Genomic DNA, 23,307 nt, shown 5'->3' with positions numbered 1-23,307 from the left:
CGACGGAGCCTGAGTCCTGGGCCGGAGCAGAGCTGGGGTCATGAGCCCCGAGCAGCCACCCCAAGCTGCGGCCTCTCTGAGCAGCCCTCCTGCCCGCAGTGTTCTCCCCCATGGGCCCCAGCAGAGGAGGGAGCCTGGCAGGCGTGCATGGCGGAGGCTGACGGCTGAGGGGTGCTCGGAGCAGCTGTGTGTGGAGGGGAGGCTGGTCGGTGAGGTTCCAGACCTCGGCCAGGTCCAGAGGGCCAAGAGGAGGGTGACAGGTGATGGGTGAGGGGTGCGATTGCCTCACCTGCACCTCATTTTCATGGAGAGGAAGCACTGAGAAAGCGGAGCTGGGTGTTCAGCAAACTTTGCTTATTCAAAGCGCTCCCTCCCAGCTGGACCCTGCTGCACCCTCAGCTGCCACCTCCAGGATGGTCCCAGCCCCCCTCAGCCTCTGAGAGAGACCCCTGTGCCCTGGGCCCCACCTCTACGGGGGTCCCTTCCCCTGGTGAGCTCCTTGCTCCGGCTCCTCAGTGTCCACCTGGGCAACCGTATCCCCGGCTGGGCCCCTGCCATGTCTGACCAGGGATCACCCCTGGGACCGAGAGGCCTCTGCTCCAAGGCGACCAGGCCTCATGACCTGCCTCTCAGCCCCGAGCAGCACAGAGAAGGAAGCCCTGAGCAGGAAGTGCTGAGGCACAGGGTGAGGGCGGGGGCTTTGAGGAGGGGAGCCCTGCCTCTCTGGGCAGGAGCAGTGACCACAGCCCCCCACTGTAGGCGGGCGGGCGGGAGGAGGCTGATTTAAAAGGCAGATGGGCCTCCGGCCAAAGCACTCAGCTCTGCACCCAGCTACTGCCCCCATGGGCTGTTGGAGCACCCAGACTTCCGGACGAGCTGGGGCGGGTGCCATGTGAGCCCAGCTAGGCTCCCCTCCTGCCCGCCCTGCTTCCTCCCCTCCTCCTGCGCGGAGCCTACCCAGCCTCTCCAAAGAGGGACAACTGGCACCATGTCTCTGCTCAGCCCTGTCCTGCTGCCCCCCACGGTGAAGGCCTACCTGAGCCAAGGGGAGCGCTTCATCAAATGGGATGACGTGAGTGAGGCCGGGCCGAGGGCTGCTGGGGTGGCAGGCGGGCTGCCGCAGGGCTTTGCCAGGGGGGCTGGGCTGGTTTATGTCTGCCAGGATTCCGCCACCTGTACAGCTCGGCCGGGCTGCTGACACCACTGCCCGAATGAACAAACCTGGGGTAAGGGTGTGTGCCCCGAGCCTGTGTCCCTGGGCTGCCTGCCGGGGCTGAGGCTCGAGGTCTGGATGTGGGAAGAGGATGGCTGCCTGGGTGGTCATGGGAGGAGATTTCTCTGCGTCTGGGTGAGTCTTTCCCCAAAGACCCCGAGAAGAGCAGGGCTTGTTGCTCCTGTTCTCAGCGACAGTGGGCGGAAAGGTGCCAGAGCTGAGGCAGGGCCAGAAGCAGAGGGGAGCCAGGCCCCTGCTCCCAGCACAGACAGCCCCTTCCAGCCCCAGCGGGATGCCCTGCCTGGAACCCTCACCCCTCCCCACCTGGCCCCGCCCTTGTTTCTGGGATGCCCCACGGTCCCCAAGCTGCTGTGGGTGGCCACGAAAGGCCCCCCCGCACTCCAAGTGAGAACGGAAGGCTCTGCTCCTAGGGGCCTGGGAGGGAACCCAGAGACTTCTGCTTTCGCTGGCTGCTCTCAGCCTGGCTCCCTGACGCCAGCCCGTCTGCAGGGAAGGGGAAACCACGTTTGCCCTGCACCTCTGTCTCCACTGTGTCTGCTCCTTCCCAAACTGGGCCTGCTTCCCAACCTCTTGTCCTCCAGGAGCCTGAAAACGTGTGTGTTGCCGCAGGTCAGGGATTCTCCTGGGTGGGTGAGGGAGACAATTTGGGGTCCCTCCTTCAGGGAAGGGAGACTGCTGGGCTGACCCAGTGCGAGGGTCAGAGCCAGCTGGTCCCAGGAAGGGCACCTGAAGGCTTGGGGTGTGGGGGAGGAAGGACCCTTAGGCTGGTTCATCCTCTTTATAGGTGGGATGAGGGGGCTCTGCGTCTGTGAGTTAAGGCTCTCAGGACTTTGGGGCTGGGCTAGGCTGAGTAATCTGGTTGCCATGGCAATGGGGCGTAGGCCGTGGTGAGAGGCTTTCTGCTTCCCCAGGAGTGGTGTGGTCCCTGTGGCACGGTGGAGCCATGACCCAGGAACCTGTGGAACGAGGGAAGTGGCTCAGAATGAAAAGTGAAGTGGCCTCTCTCGGTTCCTCTGGGAAGTGTGTGTAACCTGACTGAGCAGAGGGTTCATTAGGGATGGGAATGTACCACGCGGCCTTCTCTGCAAGCCAGTATCCGCGTACCTGGTGGGCCTGCTGCCCTCCCTGAGGCAGAGCGCTGCAGGGGCTGGGCCCTGCCTCCCACAAGCAGGAATCTCCCCATCAGGGGTACACGTGCACCTGCCAGGTGAGGCTCTGCTCCCAGACTGCCCTCGGCCCAGTTGGCAGATGACCTGGCTGTTGGATGAGCACCGTGCACAGGATGCGATCAGCTCCCAACTTACGTATGTGTCCCGCAGCCCTTTACAACGTGTTCTGTGGGAGAAGCTCCCCTGTGACCCATGGAAGAAAACTCAGTCAGTCATGAGACGTTCCATCTGCTCCTGGGGAATAGACAAGCCTGTGGACACGTTTCCTCACAAAGCCCCGTCTTATTTCAGAAACTAGTTATAGCTCAAAACTCCAGTCTTCATTTAGAATAACATCTTCTGCCCACCTCCAGGAATGGTTTCAGGTGGGCTGCAGGCCCTCTGGAAAGGCCTGTGGGAGGATTCCCTGCTCCTCTTCTAGGCCCACTAGGGGTGGGGTGCAGGGAGGAAGGAGGGAAAGCGGTGCCAAAGTTCTCAATCGTAGGGTGGGCCTGGCAGCAGGGTAGGGCTTCTTCTTTCTCTCACGCACATTTTTGAGGGTTCTTAGGAGACCCTCCCCCTGAGTTGGGGATCCCTTATTTAGGGTCCTCTTGCCCTCTCGATTCCAGGAGGTCACTTGAAATTACCTCTTTATTTTATTTTATTTTTTTAACGTTCTGCACACTTCATTTTAACATTTTATTTATTATTTATGTATTTATTTTTGGCTGCCTTGGGTCTTCCTTGCTGCGCACGGGCTTTCTCCAGTTGTGGCGAGCAGGGGCTATGCGTCGTTGTGGTGCTGAGGCTTCTCAGTGCGGTGGCTTCTCCTGTGGTGGAGCACGGGCTCTAGGCCCACGGGCTTCAGTCGTTGTGGCACGCAGGCTCAGTAGTTGTGGGTCACGGGCTCTAGAGCGCAGGCTCAGCAGTTGTGGCGCACGGGCGTAGTTGCTCTGCGGCATGTGGGATCTTCCCAGACCAGGGGTTGAACCCATGTCCCCTGCATTGGCAGGTGGATTCTCATCCACCGCACCACGAAGGAAGTCTGAAATTACTTCTTTAGCCCCGCAGAATCCAGTTACCACCTTCCGCTTCTTACAGCTTTGGCTTTGCCCCTTTCTCCCACAGGCCCACTCTGGACGCAGAAGATACTCACGGGTTCATTGCCCTACAGGCCCTGGGGGTTCAGGCTCACCTAGCACGCCAGCATCTCTTTCTCTCCAACAGTCAGCCCATCTGTCACCAGCTGGGTTTCCTGGGCAGGAGTCAGACCCCACTCTGTTATGTACCACAACTGCAGGGATGACAAAAGCTCTCCAAGTGAGAGCTTAAGGCACCCCAACCCTCCCTTGGGGAGGGAAGGGAACGGATCTTCAACACAGCTTTCTCCAAAATTAGCCTCCTCACACAGCATTCTCTACCCCCCCATAACCCCCCACGTCCCCCCTGTATTCTAACCACCCCTGATCCGAGAACCATTTTTGGACCATTTCCTTTGTAAATTCTGTACTTGGTCTGATCTGGTGTGCAGCAACTACCGTGCCTTGTTGGAAAGTTCAATTTTAGTACTGTGTTATTTGTGCATCCTAAGACCATTAAAATAAAAGGTAGCCTGTGGGTTCTGTGAGTGGAGCAGGAATTCACAAGTGAGTTCATTCTTCATTCACTCGCTCCTTCAGTGAACATGGCACATGGAGCTCACGGTCTATTACAGGCTTGTTTCCTGGGAGTCCGTGAACCCTGGGGATTTCCCGCATTGGCTTCTAGGTTTGAGAACGGGCCCCCCACCCTGTTGTTGCAGGATGTTTCAGGAAAGGCTTTTCAGAAGCTAGTCTTTGATGGTATTTTAGGCAAGAGGGGTTGGGTGCTTAGGCTGGGAGGTGGGGAGGCACTTGGGACAGCTGCGGGGGCGTGGCTGGGGTTCATGCAGGGGGAACTGGACAAGCTAGGCTGCCTTGCGGGAGTTGGGTTCTCGACTCTCACTGTGTTCAGCTCTCCTGGGCACACCATGGAGTCTTGGGGAGGGACATTCCACCCCTTTGGTTGAGCTGTGGGCCTTGAAAACAGGGTGAGGTAGGGGCCAAGACCCTGCTTGGGGTCTAGAGAGAGAACTTCCATTTGGGATTTAGAGGGGAAACCCTCTCCTCTTCCAGAAATGTCATCTCTAATCCTCTACCTCTGGTTCAGAGCTTTTAAGGCTTATACGCAGCCCTCAGCTCTGGAGAACAAAGAGAAATACCTCCAGATTCCTGGGACAGCCACCTCCTGGGCAGATGGTAGGCTCTGAAATCCCTGGCCTGGGTCAGGAGAGCTCAGCCTGAAGTCTCAGAGTAGAGAGCTGACTCCTTCTCTCTGCAGGAAACAACAATAGCTTCCCCGGTTATCCTCCGTGTGGATCCCAAGGGCTACTACTTGTACTGGACATATCAGAGTAAGGTGAGGCGGCCCCTATCTACCACGGCCCTGAGCTCCTGCTTATCTACTGAGTCCAAGCAGCTTCTTGATGATGCAGGGGTGGAGGTGTGGATGCCAGGAGTATAGAATGACCTGGAAGGGTGGCTCTGGGGGATCTCCTGTGGGCAGGGGCTATTTGCTTTGGGAGGGAGGATGCAGTCACTCCAACCATGGCTGCCTTGGGCCCAGATGCTCCAGTCTTAGCATCCCTTGGAGAGAGAGAGAGAGTGGAATTAGAGCTGCTTCTGAAGGCTGATTCCCTGCCTGTGGTTCTGGGTAAACTTGAGGGCTCAGAGAGATCAGAGAAGGTCCTCGGCACTTGGGCAGAAGGAAGGGAGGGGGAACCTGAGGAGAGTCCAGGATGGTGGAGGGGAGACTGGAGGTCACAGCTCTGAAGTAACTCAAGTGGCCAAGGGAGAAGTGGCCACAGAGGAAGGGAAGAGGGTCATCATGGGGAAGGAGAGCCCTATCGCTGAGAAGGGAAGGTTGGGGTCTGGGAGGCCCCACAGTCTTGCCATCTAGAAAAGGCATTTGGCCAAGATGCGAAAGGATGTGAAGCTCCTTCCTCCCTGCCCTTCATTCTTTTTTTTTTCTTCTGAAATCATACATTTGTGAGGATACTTTTTATTCCTTGTTTACCTGCCCTTCATTCTTGACCTGACATTTTTGTCCACATCCCGTCTTTGTTCCTACCAGGAGATGGAGTTTCTGGATATCACCAGCATCCGGGACACCCGCTTTGGGAAGTTTGCCAAGATGCCCAAGGTAAGTGGGCCCAGCAGCAGCCCAGGCTCAGCAAGGCCACCAGTTCCACGGGGCTATGGCAGGAGTCCCTGTGGAGAGCCTGATCTCTGGAGCGAGGGTGAGTGTCCCTGGGCTGAGCAGAGGGTCTCTCCCTGAGCCGAGGAAGGGACATGGCTGCTCCCTGGCTTGCTGGGGCTTTGGCAACAGGGCACAGTGAGTGGAGATGTGTGGCCAGCTCCTGCCCCTAGAGCACCCCAGGCTGTCTGGGGGGTGCTGCTTGCATCCCCACCCCCCGCCACCAACGGCTTTGCCAACATTTGCCTAATGCGGGTAGGAAAATTGGAGGAAAGGATTGGCAGGAAGCAGGATTCCCTGAGATTGGAGACTAACACTCTGTATTCAAATGAAAAATGGCAAACTAAATACACAGAACTCCCAGCTTTGGTTAACCTCTTTCTGTGGTCCTCTGCCTCCCCACCCTGGCTCCTGGAGCCAGGTAGGAAGATGCTGAGACCTGTGGCTCCTAAGATGGGCATGGATGGGATGCTACCCCTGTGGGCCAGATTTCAAGTGGCTGAGAGGGAGAGACAGGGAGAGCCACAGTGGACAGGGATGGGGCATACCTCTGATCCTAACCATGTCACTACGTGCTGCAGAGCCAGAAGCTCCGGGAGGTCTTCAACATGGACTTTCCTGACAACAACTTCCTGCTGAAGACGCTCACCGTGGTGTCCGGCCCCGACATGGTGGACCTCACCTTCCATAACTTTGTCTCCTACAAAGAGAATGTGGGCAAGGTGCGCCAGGGGCACCTGGCCTGGGGCTGGGCGCCTGGGACGGGCTGGACTTCCTGCGAGACAGGCCTGGGCCACAGGGTGGGGTGGCACCTTTGTGGTGGGGGGCCTGACTGCTGTGCTCTGCGGTCCTGCAGGACTGGGCTGAAGATGTCCTGGCTCTGGCCAAGCACCCGCTGACGGCCAACGCCTCCCGTAGCACCTTCCTAGACAAGATGTAAGTGCCTGCTCGCCTGCCTGGCCTTAGCGCACAGGGCTCAGGGTGTTGGCCTGGGCCTTGACAGGCTGCTTTCTGCCCCCCAGCCTGGTGAAGCTCAAGATGCAGCTCAACCCTGAAGGGAAGATTCCCGTGAAGAAGTGAGTCTCCCCTACTTCCTCTCCACATGTCCTCTGAGCTCCCCGAAGTCTTCCCTCTCTAGGCCTGACCCCTCTCTTTGCCTGGTGCCTTTCTCTGCTTCTTCAGTTTTTTCCAGATTTTTCCTGCTGACCGCAAGCGCGTGGAAGCTGCCCTCAGCACCTGCCACCTCCCAAAAGGCAAGGTGAGTGTTTCCCCCGTCCCCAGCCCGCCCCCAGCATTCTCCTTCTCACTTGAGTTGCCTCTAACTAGAGGGCAATTTGGGCAGGCCTGGTGGGGGTGGGGAGGGCAGGAATGACAGCACAGTCCCAGCCAACAGCCCAAAAAGCCAGTTAACTCTAGAGCCCCCGGTTCCTGATACCAGGCATAGCGACGGAACCAGGGCAGGGGGCTGCCGTGCCCGGGTTCAGAGCAGGTTGGCCTACACCCCTTCAAGTCAAATAGGAAAACGTTTTTCCTTTCTTTTTACTGAAGTAATTTTAAATTACAAGTGGTAAGCAGGGTCACCCCTTGAGGTGCCCTATATGACTTACACAAAGAAGCCCTCTGGGCAGATGCAGCCCTGAGCCAGCGTTCCTGCCTGGTGGGGGTAGATCTCAGGCCCCTGTCCTCCCCTGGCCAATGCCTTTGTATAGGGCACCACCTGGATCCCATGGAGTCTTTTCTCCAGGTAAGAACTGGGAACATTATAGATGAATAAAACTAAGGCCTCATAGATCACCTGTCCACAGGAATCCCAGGAGGAAAAACTTCCCTCACAGTCAGCTCTTTGGAGCTGGTGACCCCTCGGTGCAATGAGTCACAGGGGATGCAAGCTTGGGGTCGGGGAGAGGGTGGGAATGGGCTCCTGCTTAGGGCACCACTTGCTGCCGTCACATCCACCCTCCTTTTCTCCTGCCTCCTGAGTTCCCACCTTGGCTAAGTCCTCCTTATTTATCAGCTCTCCTGCACCCCAGTAGGAGCCACTGAGCCATCTTCGCTTGAAGCAGATGTGTCCAAGATTTGGTCTAGCTCTCCTGCTCAGAGCCTCTGCTCCAAACTAAGACCAGTGCTGGCTTTCCAGAGTGATCCTGGAAAACATTTGATGGGTTTTTCTGGAACGGAATGCAAAGGCACAGAATCCCCGAATGCCACCAAATCTACTCTCTGTTTCTGTTTCTATAGATTTGTCTATTCTGGACATTTCTTGTAAATGGAATCACACAACATGTGATCTTTGATGTCAGGCTGCATTCATTTAGCACCATGTTTTCAAGCTTCATCCATGCTGTAGCCTGTATCAGTGCTTCATTCCTCTTTACTGTGGAATAATGTTCCATTGTGTGGATCTACCATATTTTGCTCATCCGTTCAACAGTTGAAGGACATTTGGGTTGTTTCCACTTTCCGGCTATTATGAGTAATGCAGCTATGAACGATTTTGCCTGGACATATGTTTTCAAGTCACTGGGTTACATACCTAGGGGTGGAATTCTTGGGTCGTACAGTAACTCTATACTTAACATTTGGAGGAAATGCCACACTGTTTTCCAAAATGACTATACCATTTTACAATCCCACCAGCACTGTATGAGAGTTTCCATTTCTCCACATCTTCATCAACACTTGATATGGTCTTTTTTTTTTTTTTTTTTAACTTTAGTCATCCTGTGAGTGTGACATGTTATCTCATTGTGGTTTTATGTTATTTATTTATTTTCTTTGGCTGCACCATGCAGCTTGCGGGATTTTAGTTCCCCAACCAGGGACCGAATCTGTGTCCCCTGTAGTGGAAGCACAGAGTCCTAACCACTGAACCGCTGGGGAGTTCCCACTGTTGTGGTTTGGATTTGCATCTCCCTGATGACTAATGATGCTGAGCACCTCTTCATGTGCTTATTGGTCATTTGCATATCTTCTTTGGAGAAATATCTATTCAAATTCATTCCCCATCTTTTTTATTGTAAAGTTGTCTATTATTGGATATCTGATTTGCAAATATTTTCTCTCATTCTGTGGGTTGTCTTTTTACTTTATTGATGGTGTCCTTTGGAATACCAAAATTTTTAATTTGGATGAAGTCTAATCTGTCTATTTTTTGTTATTGTTCCTTGTGCTTTTTGGTGTCTCCAACTATTCTTGAATTGTCTATTTCTCCCTTCAGTTCTGTCAGTTTTGCTTCCTGCATCTTGAGGTTCTGTTGTTAGGTGCACTGGTTGTATGCAGATTGCTTCTTTTTGAAAATTTTTCCTCCACTTAAAAAGAAAAAAGATAGGCCACAGCTCTGGCAAACAGCGCCCACTTGCTTCTGAGCTCTTTTCTTCCCCGTCTGACCATTCTTAGTTTGAATCCTGTCCCAGCCAAGAGATTAGCCGGTGTCAATTCAGGGGCAAAGCAAACCAGCTAAGATGCTCTCTGCTCAGCAACCAGGGCCTTGAAAAGTGGGGGCTCAGGGTGCCTTTGATGCTCTTCTGTCTGCCCTGAGCCCTCCCTCTCCCCAGGCCCCCTTGCTCAGGACCGGGCCTAGCCTGTGGTTCTACGTGCTGGGAGGTGGGGGCAGGAGTCATCCGGTGACTCTCTATCCCCTCAGAATGATGCCATCAATCCCGAGGACTTCCCAGAACCTGTCTACAGGAGTTTCCTCATGAGCCTCTGTCCTCGGCCAGAAATAGACGAGATCTTCACTTCCTAGTGAGCGTCTTGGCCTGGGCTGGGCTTGGGGAAGGGATGGCGGCTAAAATCCCCACCTGCCACGCTGACAATTAGGTGGCATTGCTGGAGAGGGGGTGGCCCAAACCCTCCCCCCCCCCCCCCCCCCACTGCACCCAGCCCAGGGGATACAGAGGGGACCTGTGCTCCTCTCTCTGGCCTGCAGCCACTCCAAGGCCAAACCCTACATGACTAAGGAGCACCTGGCCAAATTCATCAACCAGAAGCAGCGCGACTCCAGGCTCAACTCCCTGCTGTTCCCGCCAGCGCGGCCTGACCAGGTGCAGGGCCTCATTGACAAGTACGAGCCCAGCGGCATCAACGTGCAGAGGGGTGAGGACCAAGGGAAACTCTGCCCCGCACGGCCCTCTTCCGTCCCGGCAGCTGGGCTGCGGCCCTGACGCCCACCCCCTGTCCCCCAGGCCAGCTTTCCCCTGAGGGCATGGTGTGGTTTCTCTGTGGGCCGGAGAACAGCGTGCTGGCCCAGGACAAGCTGCTGCTGCACCACGACATGACTCAGCCGCTCAACCACTACTTCATCAACTCCTCCCACAATACCTACCTGACCGGTGGGCCCTGGTGACCTCACCGCCCACCTCGCCTTTCACGGGGGCTTTTCCTGTTCCCTGAATCCCCTGCAGGGGTTGCCCAGGGGCTGCCCACGAGGGAGTGGGGCGGGCAGAGCTGGACTGCCCTTGAGTGAAGCCCCTGCCTCCCGCCCCTCTTCTGGCTCAGCTGGCCAGTTCGCAGGCCTTTCCTCTGCTGAGATGTACCGCCAGGTGCTGCTGGCGGGCTGCCGCTGCGTGGAGTTGGACTGCTGGAAGGGGAAGCCCCCCGACGAGGAGCCCATCATCACCCACGGCTTCACCATGACCACAGACATCTATTTCAAGGTGAGACTTGGCGTGTGGGGGCTGGTGGCAGTGGCACGAGGGCAGGGTCCTGGGCCCTGAGCTTTTTGGGGTTGGGGGAGTGAAGTCAGAGAGGAAGGATGCCTGGGAGGCCTTGGACCAGTGTGGGGACTAGAGGGGACCAGAAGAGACACAGGGTCAAGAGTGGTCCTCCAATTCTGTGTGTGCGTTAAAACTGGGGAATGGGGAAGGGTGCCATTGGGGGAGGGGAAGCCTGGAGCACAGCACTGACCTCCTCTCCATGGGGTCCTCTTCTCCTCCAGGAAGCAATTGAAGCTATTGCAGAAAGTGCCTTTAAGACCTCCCCTTATCCAGTCATCCTGTCATTTGAAAACCATGTGGACTCGTGCGTATCCAGGCCATCCAGCCTCATTCCTTACCCTGTCCCCATCTCCCATCTGCAGCTGCCCTCCTCACAACTGTCCCTAGCCTGTAGCCATGCCTTCTGGCTCTCTCCCAGGTCTCAACACAATCTCCTTGGGACCCCAGGCTCTCCTGCTTGTGTCCCTGACTCCCCAACTTCCTGAGCCCCTGATCTGGGTCATCAGGGGTCACAAAAAGATGGACCAGAGGGTGGAGCAGAGCTGCTGAACCCCACCCACTTCTGCTCCCCACAGACCCCGCCAACAGGCTAAGATGGCCGAGTACTGCCGGACGATGTTTGGGGATATGCTGCTCACAGAGCCCCTGGAAAAGTTCCCAGTGAGTGGACTTCATTGTGGGGCATCTGGGCCTGAGGGCTGGGGACCCAGGGCAGGGTGCCAGGGTAAGGAGGCAGGTATCCCCAGAGGATGCTAGGGTTCATTTAGGAGGATTGTGGGGCTGGGGTCCTACTGTGCTGGGCTTGGGGGGTATGTCAGTGGCAAAGGGGCAGTCCCAGCCCTCAGATCACTTACTCTCTAGTCGGGAGGCAGACAAGTAACCAGGCCATGACAACCAGTGGCTGCTATGGGAGTACTTGGGGTTCCAGATCTGGTCTTGGCGATCAGGGAAGACTTCCTGGAGGAGGTGATGGCTAAGCGGAAACCTGAGGGAGATCATGGATTTATCTTGGTGACAGTGGGGAAGGGTGTTCTAGGTGGACAGAGTAGGTGAGAAAAGATCACTAAGGAGCCAAGTTGGGTCAGGCAGGGGTTTAGTGCACGAGGTGGGAGAGATGAGAGGTGAGCTGGAGAGGTAGGCAGGGGGCAGGTGGAGTGTAGCTTGGCATGAAGGAGCTTAGGCTACACCCTGAAGGTGAGGAGATGGTGCTGAGGACCCTCTCTTCTCTCCCATAGCTGAAACCAGGCATCCCCCTGCCCAGCCCTGAGGACCTCCGAGGCAGGATCCTCATCAAGAACAAGAAGAACCAGTTTTCTGGCCCCGAAGCCCCCAGCAAGGAGTCAGATGGGGATGCTGAGGGTAGCAGCCAAGCCAATGCTTCTGTGGGTGAAGACACAGGTGAGTCGGCCTGGGAGGAGTGGGCGTGGGTGTGGGGGAGCATCTGGAATGGGAGAGAGGGGCTGGGCCTGGAGGGGAGAGCCAGCCTGGTGCGGGGTGTCCCCTGCCCCCAGTACTGACGGAGCTGTATGTGGCAGTGTGGGCTGGTGAGGAAGGGGCTGAGCTGGAGGAAGAGGAGGTAGAAGAGGAAGAGGAGGAGTCGGGAAACCTGGATGAAGAAGAGATAAAGAAGATGCAGTCAGATGAGGTGTGTGGGGAGCCTCGAGGGCCTTCTACCAGCTCCACTGCGGAGCTCTCCAGGCGGGGGCGCGGGGCTGGATCCCTGGGCTCTGCACTGGCCTCTTCCTCGCCCTCCCCGCTTCTCCCTAGGGCACAGCGGGCCTGGAAGTGACGGCTTACAAGGAGATGTCCAGCCTAGTCAATTACATCCAGCCCACCAAGTTCATCTCCTTCGAGTTGTCTGCCCGTGAGTTAGCACGAGGTGGTGGTAAGCTGGAAGTTAGGTAAGATGCAGGAGAAGGCCCTTAGGAAGTGTGTCCTGACGCCAGATCAGCCTAATGGGTGGAGGTGAGAGCAAAGCAGGTCCTCCCCTTCCTTGGACTGGGGGCCCTGTCTATAAATAACTCATCAGAAGAGCCAGGCAAAGGGCATGTTTAAGTGGCAGTGCCTCCCAGTGTCCCGTCCCTGTACTGAGAACTTGGCAGCAAGCAGAATGCTCTGGAGTGTGTCGGTGACAGGGAGGTCATTTACCACAGGCTACCTCAGCCGGGTGGCCTGGGGCTCCTGCAGTCTCTTCTGTGGCTGCTGGGGCACAAGAACTCCTGGGAGGGGGAGGAAGGCAAAGAAACCGGCCAGCGCACATCTGCCCCTTGGCGCCTTTCCTTTCTGAGCTCACCCATGCTGTTTGCGCACAGGGAGTTGCTCGCACCCTCTGTGCACAGCCCCAACATGAACACCTCTTTCTGTATACAGTCTGCGGCATTGGCTCCTCACTCCTGAATCCCCAGCCTGCACCCCCTCCAGGGCACCCCCCTTGCTGTGTGCCTCTCACCCCTGCGCCCTTCTCCCTGTGCATCGCAGTATGTTCCTGACCCCCGGGCTCATCCCTGCATGTTCCCCACCCCCTCTGTGTCCCCCCCCGCCGGGCATGCACCCGCCCTCCAGGACTCTGGCACGCACACCCCGTCCCTGTGCCTATCCACTGTGCATACTCTTTACCCCCGGAACGCACTGCCACCCACCAAGATCTGCATGGGCCCCACCCTGGGGTTGGCCCCTGAACCCTCAGGCCTTGGTGGCAACGCTAGTTTGGAGGCATCTCTGTGCTGGAGGGAGCTGCGCCAAAGGGGAGGGCAGGCCTGTGGGAGGGAACAGCCTGACGCGGACTCTCCTTCCTCTTTCTCCTCTACACAGAGAAGAACCGAAGTTATGTCATCTCCTCCTTCACCGAGCTCAAGGCTTATGACCTGCTCTCCAAGTCCTCAGTGCAGTTTGTGGAGTATCCTTGAGACCTCAGTAGCCAGGGTCCCTGGTGGGGTGGAGGGAAGCGGGAGGCCTGGGACAGGGCTCGCAGGGGATCTGCGGGTCTTCCCGGTGCAGGCGGCCTCGCGGCTCCTATACTCTGTGGCAGCTACAACAAGCGTCAGATGAGCCGCATCTATCCCAAGGGCACCCGCATGGACTCCTCCAACTACATGCCCCAGATGTTCTGGAATGCTGGTTGCCAGATGGTTGCCCTCAACTTCCAGACGATGGGTGAGGGCTTGCTCAGGCCCTTAAGAACCTCCCCCTGCCCCTCCCACACTTACCCTCTCCCTTGGGGGGGGGTCTTTGGAACAGACTCGGGGGGCCTGATGTTCATTTATGCACTGGGTGTATGTGCAGGCGTGTGAGTGTTTAGTGCCTCAGCTCACGCCTACGTGACAGATATGAGTATGTGTGCGATGCCACCAGGGTGCTGGCACGGGTTCTGGCTGCTCAGCCCGAGGAGGTCTGTGGGAAAACCTGTTCCACTGGCCTCGACGGCCACTGTGAGCTTGAGGTCCGGTCGTGGCTTTGCTCCTGCAGACTCCAGGTTGTGGGCCCTTCCTGAGAGATGAGACCCTAAGGAACCAGGCTGGGACATGAGAAACCCTCATCCTCATGGTCTGCCCAACCTGCCCATCCACAAGACGGGAAAGGTGGGGAAATGTGGACAGAGAGGCTGTGTGCAGACCCGGAGCCGGGCTGCCCTCCCTGAGTGCCCTTGTCCCCCTAGACCTGCCCATGCAGCAGAACATGGCGCTCTTTGAGTTCAACGGGCAGAGTGGCTACCTCCTCAAGCATGAGTTCATGCGTCGGTTGGACAAGCAGTTCAACCCCTTCTCGGTGGACCGCATCGACGTGGTGGTAGCCACCACCCTTTCCATTACGGCAAGGCCCTGAGGTGGACAAGTGGCCGGGAGGGCTGGGGTCTTGAGGAGAAAGACACAGGAGCCCCACTCCTCCACTCCCTCCCCCTCCCCCGATATCCTGAAAACTTCAGCCCCAGCCAGTTCCATGCAGTAGCAAGTTGCCTTGGAAACTGCCTCCTGCTCAGCACTGGAGGCTGCCTCTTGGTCCCCATGGAAACCAAGGGGAAGGGCTGAGGCTGGGGTGGGGGAGGGGAGAAGAGTGGGCAGCGTGGGGCAGCAGGAGCCCCAGGCCCTGTTCTTTCCTTGCTGGGGAGGGAGGTGGGGAGGCCCACACCTTTTCCCTGAATGCTGGAAGCACCCTGGGTGCCAGAACTTAGCTGTAAACCTTCAGCAACACAGCCTCGATTCTGTCCCAGAGTTGAACAGGGCTCTTCACCGTACCCAAGAATGGATGTTTCAGCTAGCGGGGCTGGAGGCCCTCGGTTCTGGGGAATGGCCTGGGTCGGGGAGCTGATGCTGGTCTCCCATGGGCCCCCACCTCCAGGTGATCTCTGGGCAGTTCCTGTCAGAACGCAGTGTGCGCACCTATGTGGAAGTGGAGCTGTTTGGCCTTCCTGGGGACCCCAAGAGGCGCTATCGCACCAAGCTGTCACCCAGTACCAACTCCATCAATCCTGTCTGGAAGGAGGATCCCTTTGTCTTTGAGAAGGTGGGGTGGCTAGAACAGGGCAGCGGCTGGGATCTGGTCTCTACTTGTAGAAGAGAAAACACAGAAAGGGATTTCCTTGACCCTCCTCTCCCCTTTTGTGTGTGTGTACACGTGTGTATGTGCATGCTTGTTCATGTTACAATTAGAGTCAGCTGTGTGAACTCCCAGACCAGGGTGCAGAGACCCAAGGAATCGCGGGAGTCTTCTGCCCTCACTAGATACTTGTTGACAAAGCTGCCAAGGGCAGCACCAGGCCCCCTGGAGCCCTGGGCTGCATTTCCAGCTCTCTGCCCTGTGTGGACCAGCCATGACGTGAGCTGTTAGGATGTCTATGTGTGTGGCTTAAAGTGGGCCCTCTGTCCTCATCAAATCCAGTAAAACCTGCCATGTTCTCACACTGATCCTAGACTTCTGGAATCAGGGAGGGTGGGCAGCTTGGCTCCCCTTTCTTCTCTCCAGCTTGTCCTGTCCCGAACTCTCCCCAGATCTTGATGCCTGAGCTGGCCTCCCTCAGGGTGGCTGTGATGGAGGAAGGGAACAAGTTTCTTGGACACCGCATCATCCCCATCAATGCCCTGAATTCTGGTAAGGAGAGGGGTGCTTCTTTGCTGTTCCCAGTGGGTCTGAGACCAAGACCAGCAACAGGATTCCATTCAGAGGGTGAGGCAGCTGCAGGGAGGCGGCTCTGTCACGTTATCAGCCAGAGAAAGTGCGGCAGCAATAGTACCTCTCCAGGAAACTGACAGAGGTGGGGACACTGCCCACCCAAACAGAATGTCTCTAATTTTCTGAAACTACTGGGGCAGCTTCCCAAGTAGTTGACGTTACTGGGCACTTAAAATGCCTTAAGGGCTTATAACACATTCTCCCTTAATCCTAACAATAACTGCATGAGGGGGACACTATTATCCCCATTTCACAGATGTGGAAAGTCTCAGAGATGTAAAATAACCTGCTCAAGATCACACAGCCGGGAACCAGACTAAAGCCAGAAGTGTGGCGTACTGGGCTGCGGGTGCGCAGTGCCGGCCAGCTGCTGGCTCCGGCTCACTGGCCACCCGCCCGCATTCCACAGGGTACCACCACCTGTGCCTGCACAGCGAGAGCAACATGCCGCTCACCATGCCCGCGCTCTTTGTCTTCCTGGAGATGAAGGACTATGTACCTGACACCTGGGCAGGTAGGAGGCCCACAGCCCCAGGCTGCCCATCCCCCCTCCCCTCTCCTCAAGCCGGCCTCCGGAGGGGGACAGGACAGGGTATCCTGGGGTAGGTGAGGATGGGGGAGGCTCCCAGGTACCTCTCCTTAGCAGGCCCACCATGTCCCTGTGCACCCAGATCTCACCGTGGCCCTCGCCAATCCCATTAAGTTCTTCAGTGCCCATGATAAGAAGTCTGTGAAGCTCAAGGAAGCCATGGGAGGCCCGCCTGAGGTCTGTGTTGTCTGGTCCGCTGCCAGGGGCGCCCACCAGCTGCGCCCGCTCTGTGGGAAGATGCGGGAGAGGGCAGAGTTCGGGGCTGAGGGAGAGAGGCACCTTCCTAACCTGCTCTCCCCTCCACAGAATCCCTTCCCTCTTGGGAGTCCAGCTGCCCACCAGTTCAATGGGGCGTCGGCTCCAATGAGCAACGGGTCAGCAGGTATGCACTGCGGGGTCCTCTCACCTACCGGAAGGGTCTCGACTTGGCCGCTGTACCGGCAGGCACATCCGCGCTCTTTATAGAAAACAAACCAAAACCAAACAAACAAACAAAACCCGAGGACTTTCACCTGGGGAGGGAATGGCTGCGTGCGAAGCCTGGGGCTGGGGCCGTGCGCAGCAGGGAGCCCACATTGCCTCCCCTGGGGGGCGGGGAGCGGCCGAGCCGAGCCGAGGTCACCCGAGAGCCCGTCCTTTGGCTCTTGCAGCAGCCGGGGCCAAGGCCGGGGAGGAGGCCACGAAAGAAGCTGCGGGTAAGGCCTGATGAGGCCGGGTGACGCTGGGGTCCAGCCCGGGGAGGGTGCGGGACTCGGGGCGGGGCGGCGCGCCTCACCCCGGCCCCCCGCAGAGCCGCGGACCGCCAGCCTGGAGGAGCTGCGGGAGCTCAAGGGCGTCGTGAAGCTGCAGCGGCGGCACGAGAAGGAGCTGCGGGAGCTGGAGCGGCGCGGCGCGCGGCGCTGGGAGGAGCTGCTGCAGAGGGGCGCGGCGCAGCGGGCCGAGCTGGGGCCGCCGGGCGCGGGGGGCGGCGGCGGGGGCCGGGCCCGCAAGCTCGGCCCCGGCAAGGGCTCCCGCAAAAAGAGGTAAGCGCGGCGACGGCGGCGGCGCCACCCTGCCTCCCGCCGCGCGGGCGCGGGCAGCCCGGGGCTCAGGGCCTGTCCCCGCGTGGCCGCCGCCGTAGGACCCTGCCGGGCGAGGACACCGCCGGGGCGGCGCCGGCCGAGGGCCCCGAGGGCGCGGACGCGCGCCTGCGAGAGCTGAGGGACAGGCTGGAGCTGGAGCTGCTGCAGCAGGGCGAGGAGCAGTGCGAGTGCATCCTGAAGCGCAAGGAGCAGCACGTGGCCGAGGTGCCCGCGTGGGGGAGGGGAGGGAGCGACGGCCAAGAGCTTCTCTTCTCGCTGAGCTTAGCCGGTCCTTCCTCTCCCGCAGCAAATGACCAAGATGATGGAGCTGGCCAGAGAGAAGCAGGCTGCAGAGCTGAAGACCCTCAAGGAGACCTTGGAGACGTATGCCTGCCTCCCTTCTACTCCTGACTCTTACCTCCCAGGAGGGCCTAAGCCACAGGAAACATCTTCCTGATGCCTGTTTCTCTGCAGTGACACCAGAGAGATGAAGAAGAAGCTGGAGGCCAAGAGGCTGGAGCGGATCCAGGCCATGATGAAGGTCACCACGGACAAGATGGCTCAGGAGAGGTGAGCCCTGGAGAGAAGGCACAGGACTTAAGCTCCAGGCCCAGTGCTCCGGGTGGGCAGGGGCCTCCCTACAAGTGGATCCTGACTTGCTTCCCAGAGATGTGCCTGTCTCCTGGTTCTTGAAAGTTAATTCTACATCTGTCAACTCTGATCAGAGAATGTCCTCCTTAGGCAAAACACAGATGCCACCGCTATTTGAGGAGAGAGGAGAACTTAAGGGAAAATCAAGTGTGCAAAGAGGGAGGTGAAACTGGAGGAGCTGATTCCCACCTGCACTTTCCCAAGCATACCTTGAAGAACAGTGCATTTTAGTGAGGAAGCGCTTTCCTCAAAGGGCCCTCAGGGCTCCCAATAGCTCCTTAGATCCTCCTTGGGTGCCCACGCTTACCCCTCTGGCTGGTTCCCAGAGCAGACTTAGATGCAGGCCAGCCACAGATGGTTCTACGATGGAGTTCTCATTTTGCCTACACCCTGTGGAGACTTTGTCTCACCCAGCTCTTCCCAGGGGCCTCCTGCCCTCTCTGAAACTCTGATTACCCCAACAGGTTGAAGAGAGAGATTAACAGCTCCCACATCCAGGAGGTGGTGCAGGTCATCAAGCAGGTGTGTACGAAGAGCTGTGTCCTTCCCAACACACACCCACTCTCTCTCCCTGAGGCAAGGGGTGGCTCCAGCCCTTTCCTTCGCCCTTGGGAGATGCACTGTCTAGAATGGCCCGTGAAGCCAGGGATGGAGGGAGGACGCAGTGCAGGGGAGGGGCTGCCCCTAGGCCATCCTGGGTTCTGGCCTTTGTGCAGAGGTTGGGATACCAGCCTAAAGGGGTCTGTCTCTGGGCAGCTGCCCTCGCTGGAAATGATATGGGCCAGCTGGCCAAGGGGAGGTGGATTGGGGTGGGTGAGTAAGAGGAAGCAAGGGGACTTCCAGAGTCAGGCTTCCAGGGAGTCAGAAGAGGAAGGAAAGCCCTGCTGAGAATGGCCCTAAAGCTCCCTGGGGATTATTAACAACAGTAACAGAGCTCCCAGCTCCTGAGTCCTTGTGCAGGCACTAAGCCAGATGCTTCACATGAACTGTCTCATATAATCCTTCACAATCCAGCAAGACAGGTACTGTTATCCTCATTTTACAAGTTAAAAACAACAACAACAAAAAACAGCTGTTCAGAGGTTAAGGAATTTGTCCAAAGTCTCACAGCTGGTTACCTGGGATTGTAGCTGGATTCCACCCCAGGTTGCCTGCCTATGCTGTCCTGATTCCCTGCCTCTCACTCCTGCCCAGATGACGGAGAACCTGAAGAGGCACCAGGAGAAGCTGGAGGAGAAGCAGGCAGCCTGCCTGGAACAGATCCGGGAGATGGAAAAGCAGGTGACAGGGGGAACCACTACCCTGGCCCACAGCAGAGCTGGCCTGGCTCCAGGGTGTAAAGGGGCCCGGCTCCAGGGAGCTGCCAGTCAGGAGGTGGGGGGAGTAGGACTCGCCCTCTCTGGGGCGTCAGGGCTCTGGTTCCCAGGGGATCATGGGGCATCTCTGCAGATTTCTTTGCTTGGTTGGCATGTCCTCTCCCCAGAGACCCCCCACGATCCACTACCCCTACGTCCCACCCTGATCTCCTGGGAGGTCTGAACAAATCAGGCATCTCCTGATTCCACTGTCCAGGGGAGGGAGAGTGGGCAGGTGGCCCATCCTGAGCCGGGGTGGTCCTTGCTGTCCCCACAGTCCCACCAGGAGGCGCTGGCAGAGTTCGAGGCCAGGATGAAGGGCCTGGAGGTGGAAGTGAAGGAGTCTGTGAGGACCTGCCTCAGGGCCTGCTTCCCCTCTGAGGAGGAGGACAAGCCTGAGAGGCCCGGCGAGGTCTCCAGGGAGCTGTGTGAACAGGACACACTCACAGAGAAGAGAGACGCCCAGGAGAGCCACCGCTGATGCCCCCATGCCCCTGGGACATTCTGCGGGGACATTCACCCTTCTCTGGGACTTGGCTCCATCCCCCCTCGAGGAAGGGGCCCCAGCACTCTGAGGCTGTGGGAAGCTGGGGTTCCCTTGGACACTAGAGCCGCTTCCTCAACAGCCAGGCCAAGGAGGAGGCAGGAACCAGGTACCATCTGGGGCCTACAGGTCATCTCCAAGCCAACATCCTGTTCCTCCTTCTTCCCCTCCTTTTCTGAATAAGTGTCACATGTTTGTTGAGGGCAAAAAATATGGACTGGGAGGCAGGAAATGGGGTCCTGGCCCCACTCTGCCTTTCCTAGTGTTCCACTCTGGAGTCAGTGTCCTTACCTGGAGAGTTAGGCCAGGTGACCTGGAACCTCCACTCTGTCACCTGTAGTTCAAGCAGGTCCAAACTCCAAACCCTCTTGCCATAAGGCCGGTGGCTTACCCTGGCTTCTAGGCCCCGTCTTGGGCTTGCCCTAAGTTGGCCTCATTGTCAGTCCCCTGATACAGAGTCTGGCACGTCCTTCCAGCTCCCTGGGGACAGCTGCTCCCAGGATCCCAGGCTGAGGTTCCTTCCCTGCCTCTGCCCGCTGGGCCGGGTGGGGGATGGGAGGCTGATGTGGAAAAGCTGCCTGAGCTGTGTGGCCCTCAGGCCACTGAGACAACTGGGGATGGGGCTGAGGGGAGAAGGACGGCCATTTGTGCACTCTCCCACCCAGAGTGCGGCCACTCCTCTTTCCAGGCCTGGGAGGTACTTCCCAGCATGTGCCCCACTCAGGCTGTCTGACAAGGTCAGCACCATTTTCTCTCCGGACTTTATGAGGTTTATTTATTTTTCTCTTTCTTAATCCTACTAAAGAATCCTGTCCCAAGATGTCCTGCCTAAGCTTGGCCTCTGTTCTACAGCTAAGAAGTGGGGGGGAAGTGGAGTAGAGTGCCCTCCAAATGAAGTGGGCTGGGGAAAAATCCTTGAGAGCTGACCTAGGCATGAGGTCCCTTCTGGAGCCCAGTGGAATGGCCCTGCCTCTGGGCTTGAAGAGGATTCACTTCCCCTTCTGCCAGCCCTGATGCCACAACCACTGGAAAATGATGTCACCCTTCTGTTCCATTCCCCACCCAGATGTGGCCCTTCCTCGTTTCCATCCTCAGAGCTGGAGCAGAAGAGCCTCCTGCAAGGGTGCCCCCCACCCTCTTGGGGAGTCACAAACCTTCAGGCCACCTGGGCCCCTTTAGGCAGACTTAGAGCGGTCAGATTCTCAGGCTCCTGTGGCAGTTATGGTTGACCCCAACACAGGCTGTAGAGAGGCTTCTGGGCAGCTATTCACCACACCTATTAACAAGGTCCCAAATCCCAAATGAAGACAGGCACTGGCTTGGGAGAGGCAGGGTGGGGGTTGATTCTGGGAAAACGTTTTCTTATCAGAGAGTTATCACAAATATCATTAGCTGTGAGCACCTGTGCCTTTGGAAAATAAACAGGAGCCCCCTCCCCCCATTCCTCTGGGATGCTAGCAGTCCCTGGCTGCAGGGTGAGGCTAGGGGGCCTGCCCATTCACAGGAGTAAGGCCTGTCACTGATCAGCCTGCATACACACTGGAGACAGCTGAGGGCAGGACACCTACACCCCAGGGCAGTTCCCTGTCTTTAGCCCTCCAGCTGAGCACTCAGCTGCCCCATCTCCTCCCCAACCCACGGGTAGGACCTGGCAGCAGTGAGGATCCAGGCCTGGAGGAACTCACTGACCTGCGCATGGGGCATAAGCCAGGGCCAGCGCCAAATAGGGCCCCCTGGGCAGTCCCCAGCTTTGGCCAGTGACCGCTCAGGGGAAGAAGACTGCCTTCTCTTTGCCCCTCAGTCAGGCTGGGCAGAGTCTCTAGGCCTCCAGTCTGGGGCTGAGAAGCCCAGGAATGGGGAAGGGGATGCATTCCTGCCTCCTGGAGAGACCTCTGCACAGCAGGCCGGGGGCTTCTCAGGAGGACAGGGCAAATACCCGCCTCCCTGCTTTCTGTCTCTGGAAAAAGGGCAGGCTGCCCCTGGGAAAAGGCCATAGTCTTTGGGCCCTGGAGGTGAATTAATCTCTGGCCTCAGGGGATGTGCAAAGGAAGAATTGATGCTCTCCCTCAGGGCTCTGGGGCAAGGGAAGAACACCTGGGTTCCACTCCTGCTGCAGATCTGTGGGGCTGGGGCCAGGTTCCCTATCCCACTAGGTGTGCCTCCGTTTCCCCTTTTGCAAAAACAGAAGGGTCCCTACCCCCTTCCCAATCCCACTGCTGACTCAGATGCCAGAGTCCCCTGCTGACTCAGCCCGCCCCCTGCACCCCCCCGCCCCAGCTCTCTGGATCTCCCAGCCACGTGCCGCCCGGCCCAACCCTGCTGAGCTGGTGCAACGTGACAGGGTGAGGGGGCTGGGGACACCTGAGGAAGAAAGAAGGGGGCCTGGGAAGGGGGGCAGCTGCAGACAGAGTGACAGACTGCAGGCCTGAGCCGCCTCTGGGAGGAAGCCCTTTTGCTAGCCTGGGGCCTGGTGCTGGTGGTGGTGGGGCCCTCAGCAGGTAGGAGGGGAGGGGAATGCAGCCTGCCTGCCTGCCTGCCTGCCCTCGGCCTGCCTCAGCTCCATCGCCTGTCAGCCTTCAGTTCCCTAAGCGACAGCTTCTAATTCCGGCTGTTGTGCCTCTGTGCTCCGCAGCAAAGTCTCGGCTTTTTTTCATCGTTGCTATTTCTTTTCTGCTCAGAACATGCTGAGCCCACAGGGAAGTCAGAGCAAAGGCTTTAGGGCATGAGACCTGGCAGTCCCCCACCCCCTCCATCCCACCGCAGGCCTGGCCAGGATGGTAGTGCCAGCCGCTCCTTCCAATGAGTACCCACCACAGCACTCTCTAACAGGCCAGGGTGAGGCCCTGACTCAGATCCTCTTCTTCCCTGGAACTGTCTGCATCCACCACAGAGAAAAAGGACATAAAACAAGGCTGAGCTGGCTCAGGCAGGAGGGGCATGGCTCTTTGGGACCAGTACTCCTTCTGTGTTCCTGCTGCTTCTCTCCTCCACCTGGGGGGGTCACTGCCTGGCTTGTCAGGCTGGGCTGTCACACAGATTCCTGGGATACCTCCTCCCCTAACCCTGGAAACAGAGAAAGAAGAGAAGAAAACATTTTCCTTCATGCTGCAGAAAAGGGAAATTGAGTCAGGAAGAGAAGAAAACCTTTTGTCTGCTACCTGAGTAAACAGGGAGAGCGCTCCTGTGTCCTTACTAGGGTTGGAGAGTCTATTCTTACCCCAGGTGATACCCCAGGAGGAGCCCCTGGGCCTGGGGGTGGGATTGGGCTTTCTGCACTCTGAATAATTGTGCAGCTCTTTGCCTGGCGCTCTCTAGCTTGCTGTTGCTTGCAGCAGGCAGGATGGTGTTATTGGCTTCCTTTTGCAGATGCGAGTATGCAGGCCTGGAGCCACACTGCTAGTAAATGCCTTCAAGCTGGGACTTAACTCTGCTGTCAAATACTGTGCCCTTTCTGTGACACTATGAGAGAAAATTGGCAGATTCCAGAGTAGGGGGATTAAAAAATGCAAAAAGTAAAAAAGGAGGGGGAGCTTCACGGTGTGCACAGGCACACATAACATGCTCCCCGCAG

The 23,307-nt window shown here is 57.7% G+C and overlaps 1 protein-coding gene across 1 annotated transcript; it reads left to right on the top strand.

The window, feature by feature from the left end:
- The first annotated feature begins 949 nt into the window (after positions 1-949).
- PLCB2 (phospholipase C beta 2) lies at positions 950-21,377 on the top strand. Its single transcript, XM_057724629.1, has 32 exons — positions 950-1,072; positions 4,741-4,818; positions 5,533-5,601; positions 6,237-6,377; positions 6,512-6,591; positions 6,678-6,731; positions 6,838-6,913; positions 9,299-9,399; positions 9,584-9,750; positions 9,840-9,986; positions 10,153-10,310; positions 10,592-10,674; positions 10,946-11,030; positions 11,606-11,768; positions 11,906-12,015; positions 12,138-12,234; positions 13,182-13,266; positions 13,399-13,523; positions 14,026-14,180; positions 14,706-14,870; positions 15,356-15,455; positions 15,946-16,050; positions 16,208-16,302; positions 16,432-16,507; positions 16,776-16,820; positions 16,916-17,147; positions 17,246-17,411; positions 17,494-17,570; positions 17,661-17,756; positions 18,302-18,359; positions 19,032-19,118; positions 19,470-21,377. The coding sequence occupies exons 1-32, from the start codon at positions 989-991 to the stop codon at positions 19,671-19,673; spliced, it is 3,564 nt and encodes a 1,187-aa protein (XP_057580612.1). The 5' UTR covers positions 950-988; the 3' UTR covers positions 19,674-21,377.
- Positions 21,378-23,307: the final 1,930 nt, after the last annotated feature.

Source organism: Hippopotamus amphibius, chromosome 2 (genome assembly GCF_030028045.1).
Source record: "Hippopotamus amphibius kiboko isolate mHipAmp2 chromosome 2, mHipAmp2.hap2, whole genome shotgun sequence".
NCBI lineage: Eukaryota > Metazoa > Chordata > Mammalia > Artiodactyla > Hippopotamidae > Hippopotamus > Hippopotamus amphibius.
The sequence above is the reverse complement of the archived record's forward strand: the minus strand, read 5'-3'. Positions and strand labels throughout refer to the sequence as shown.

Bases quoted from the DNA above. Each gene is read 5' to 3' on its own strand.
- PLCB2 (XM_057724629.1), top strand. From the start codon at position 989: ATGTCTCTGCTCAGCCCTGTCCTGCTGCCCCCCACGGTGAAGGCCTAC. The intron at 13,267-13,398 runs GTATCCTTGAGA...ACTCTGTGGCAG, and splicing joins TCCTCAGTGCAGTTTGTGGA to CTACAACAAGCGTCAGATGA. The intron at 15,456-15,945 runs GTAAGGAGAGGG...CGCATTCCACAG, and splicing joins CATCAATGCCCTGAATTCTG to GGTACCACCACCTGTGCCTG.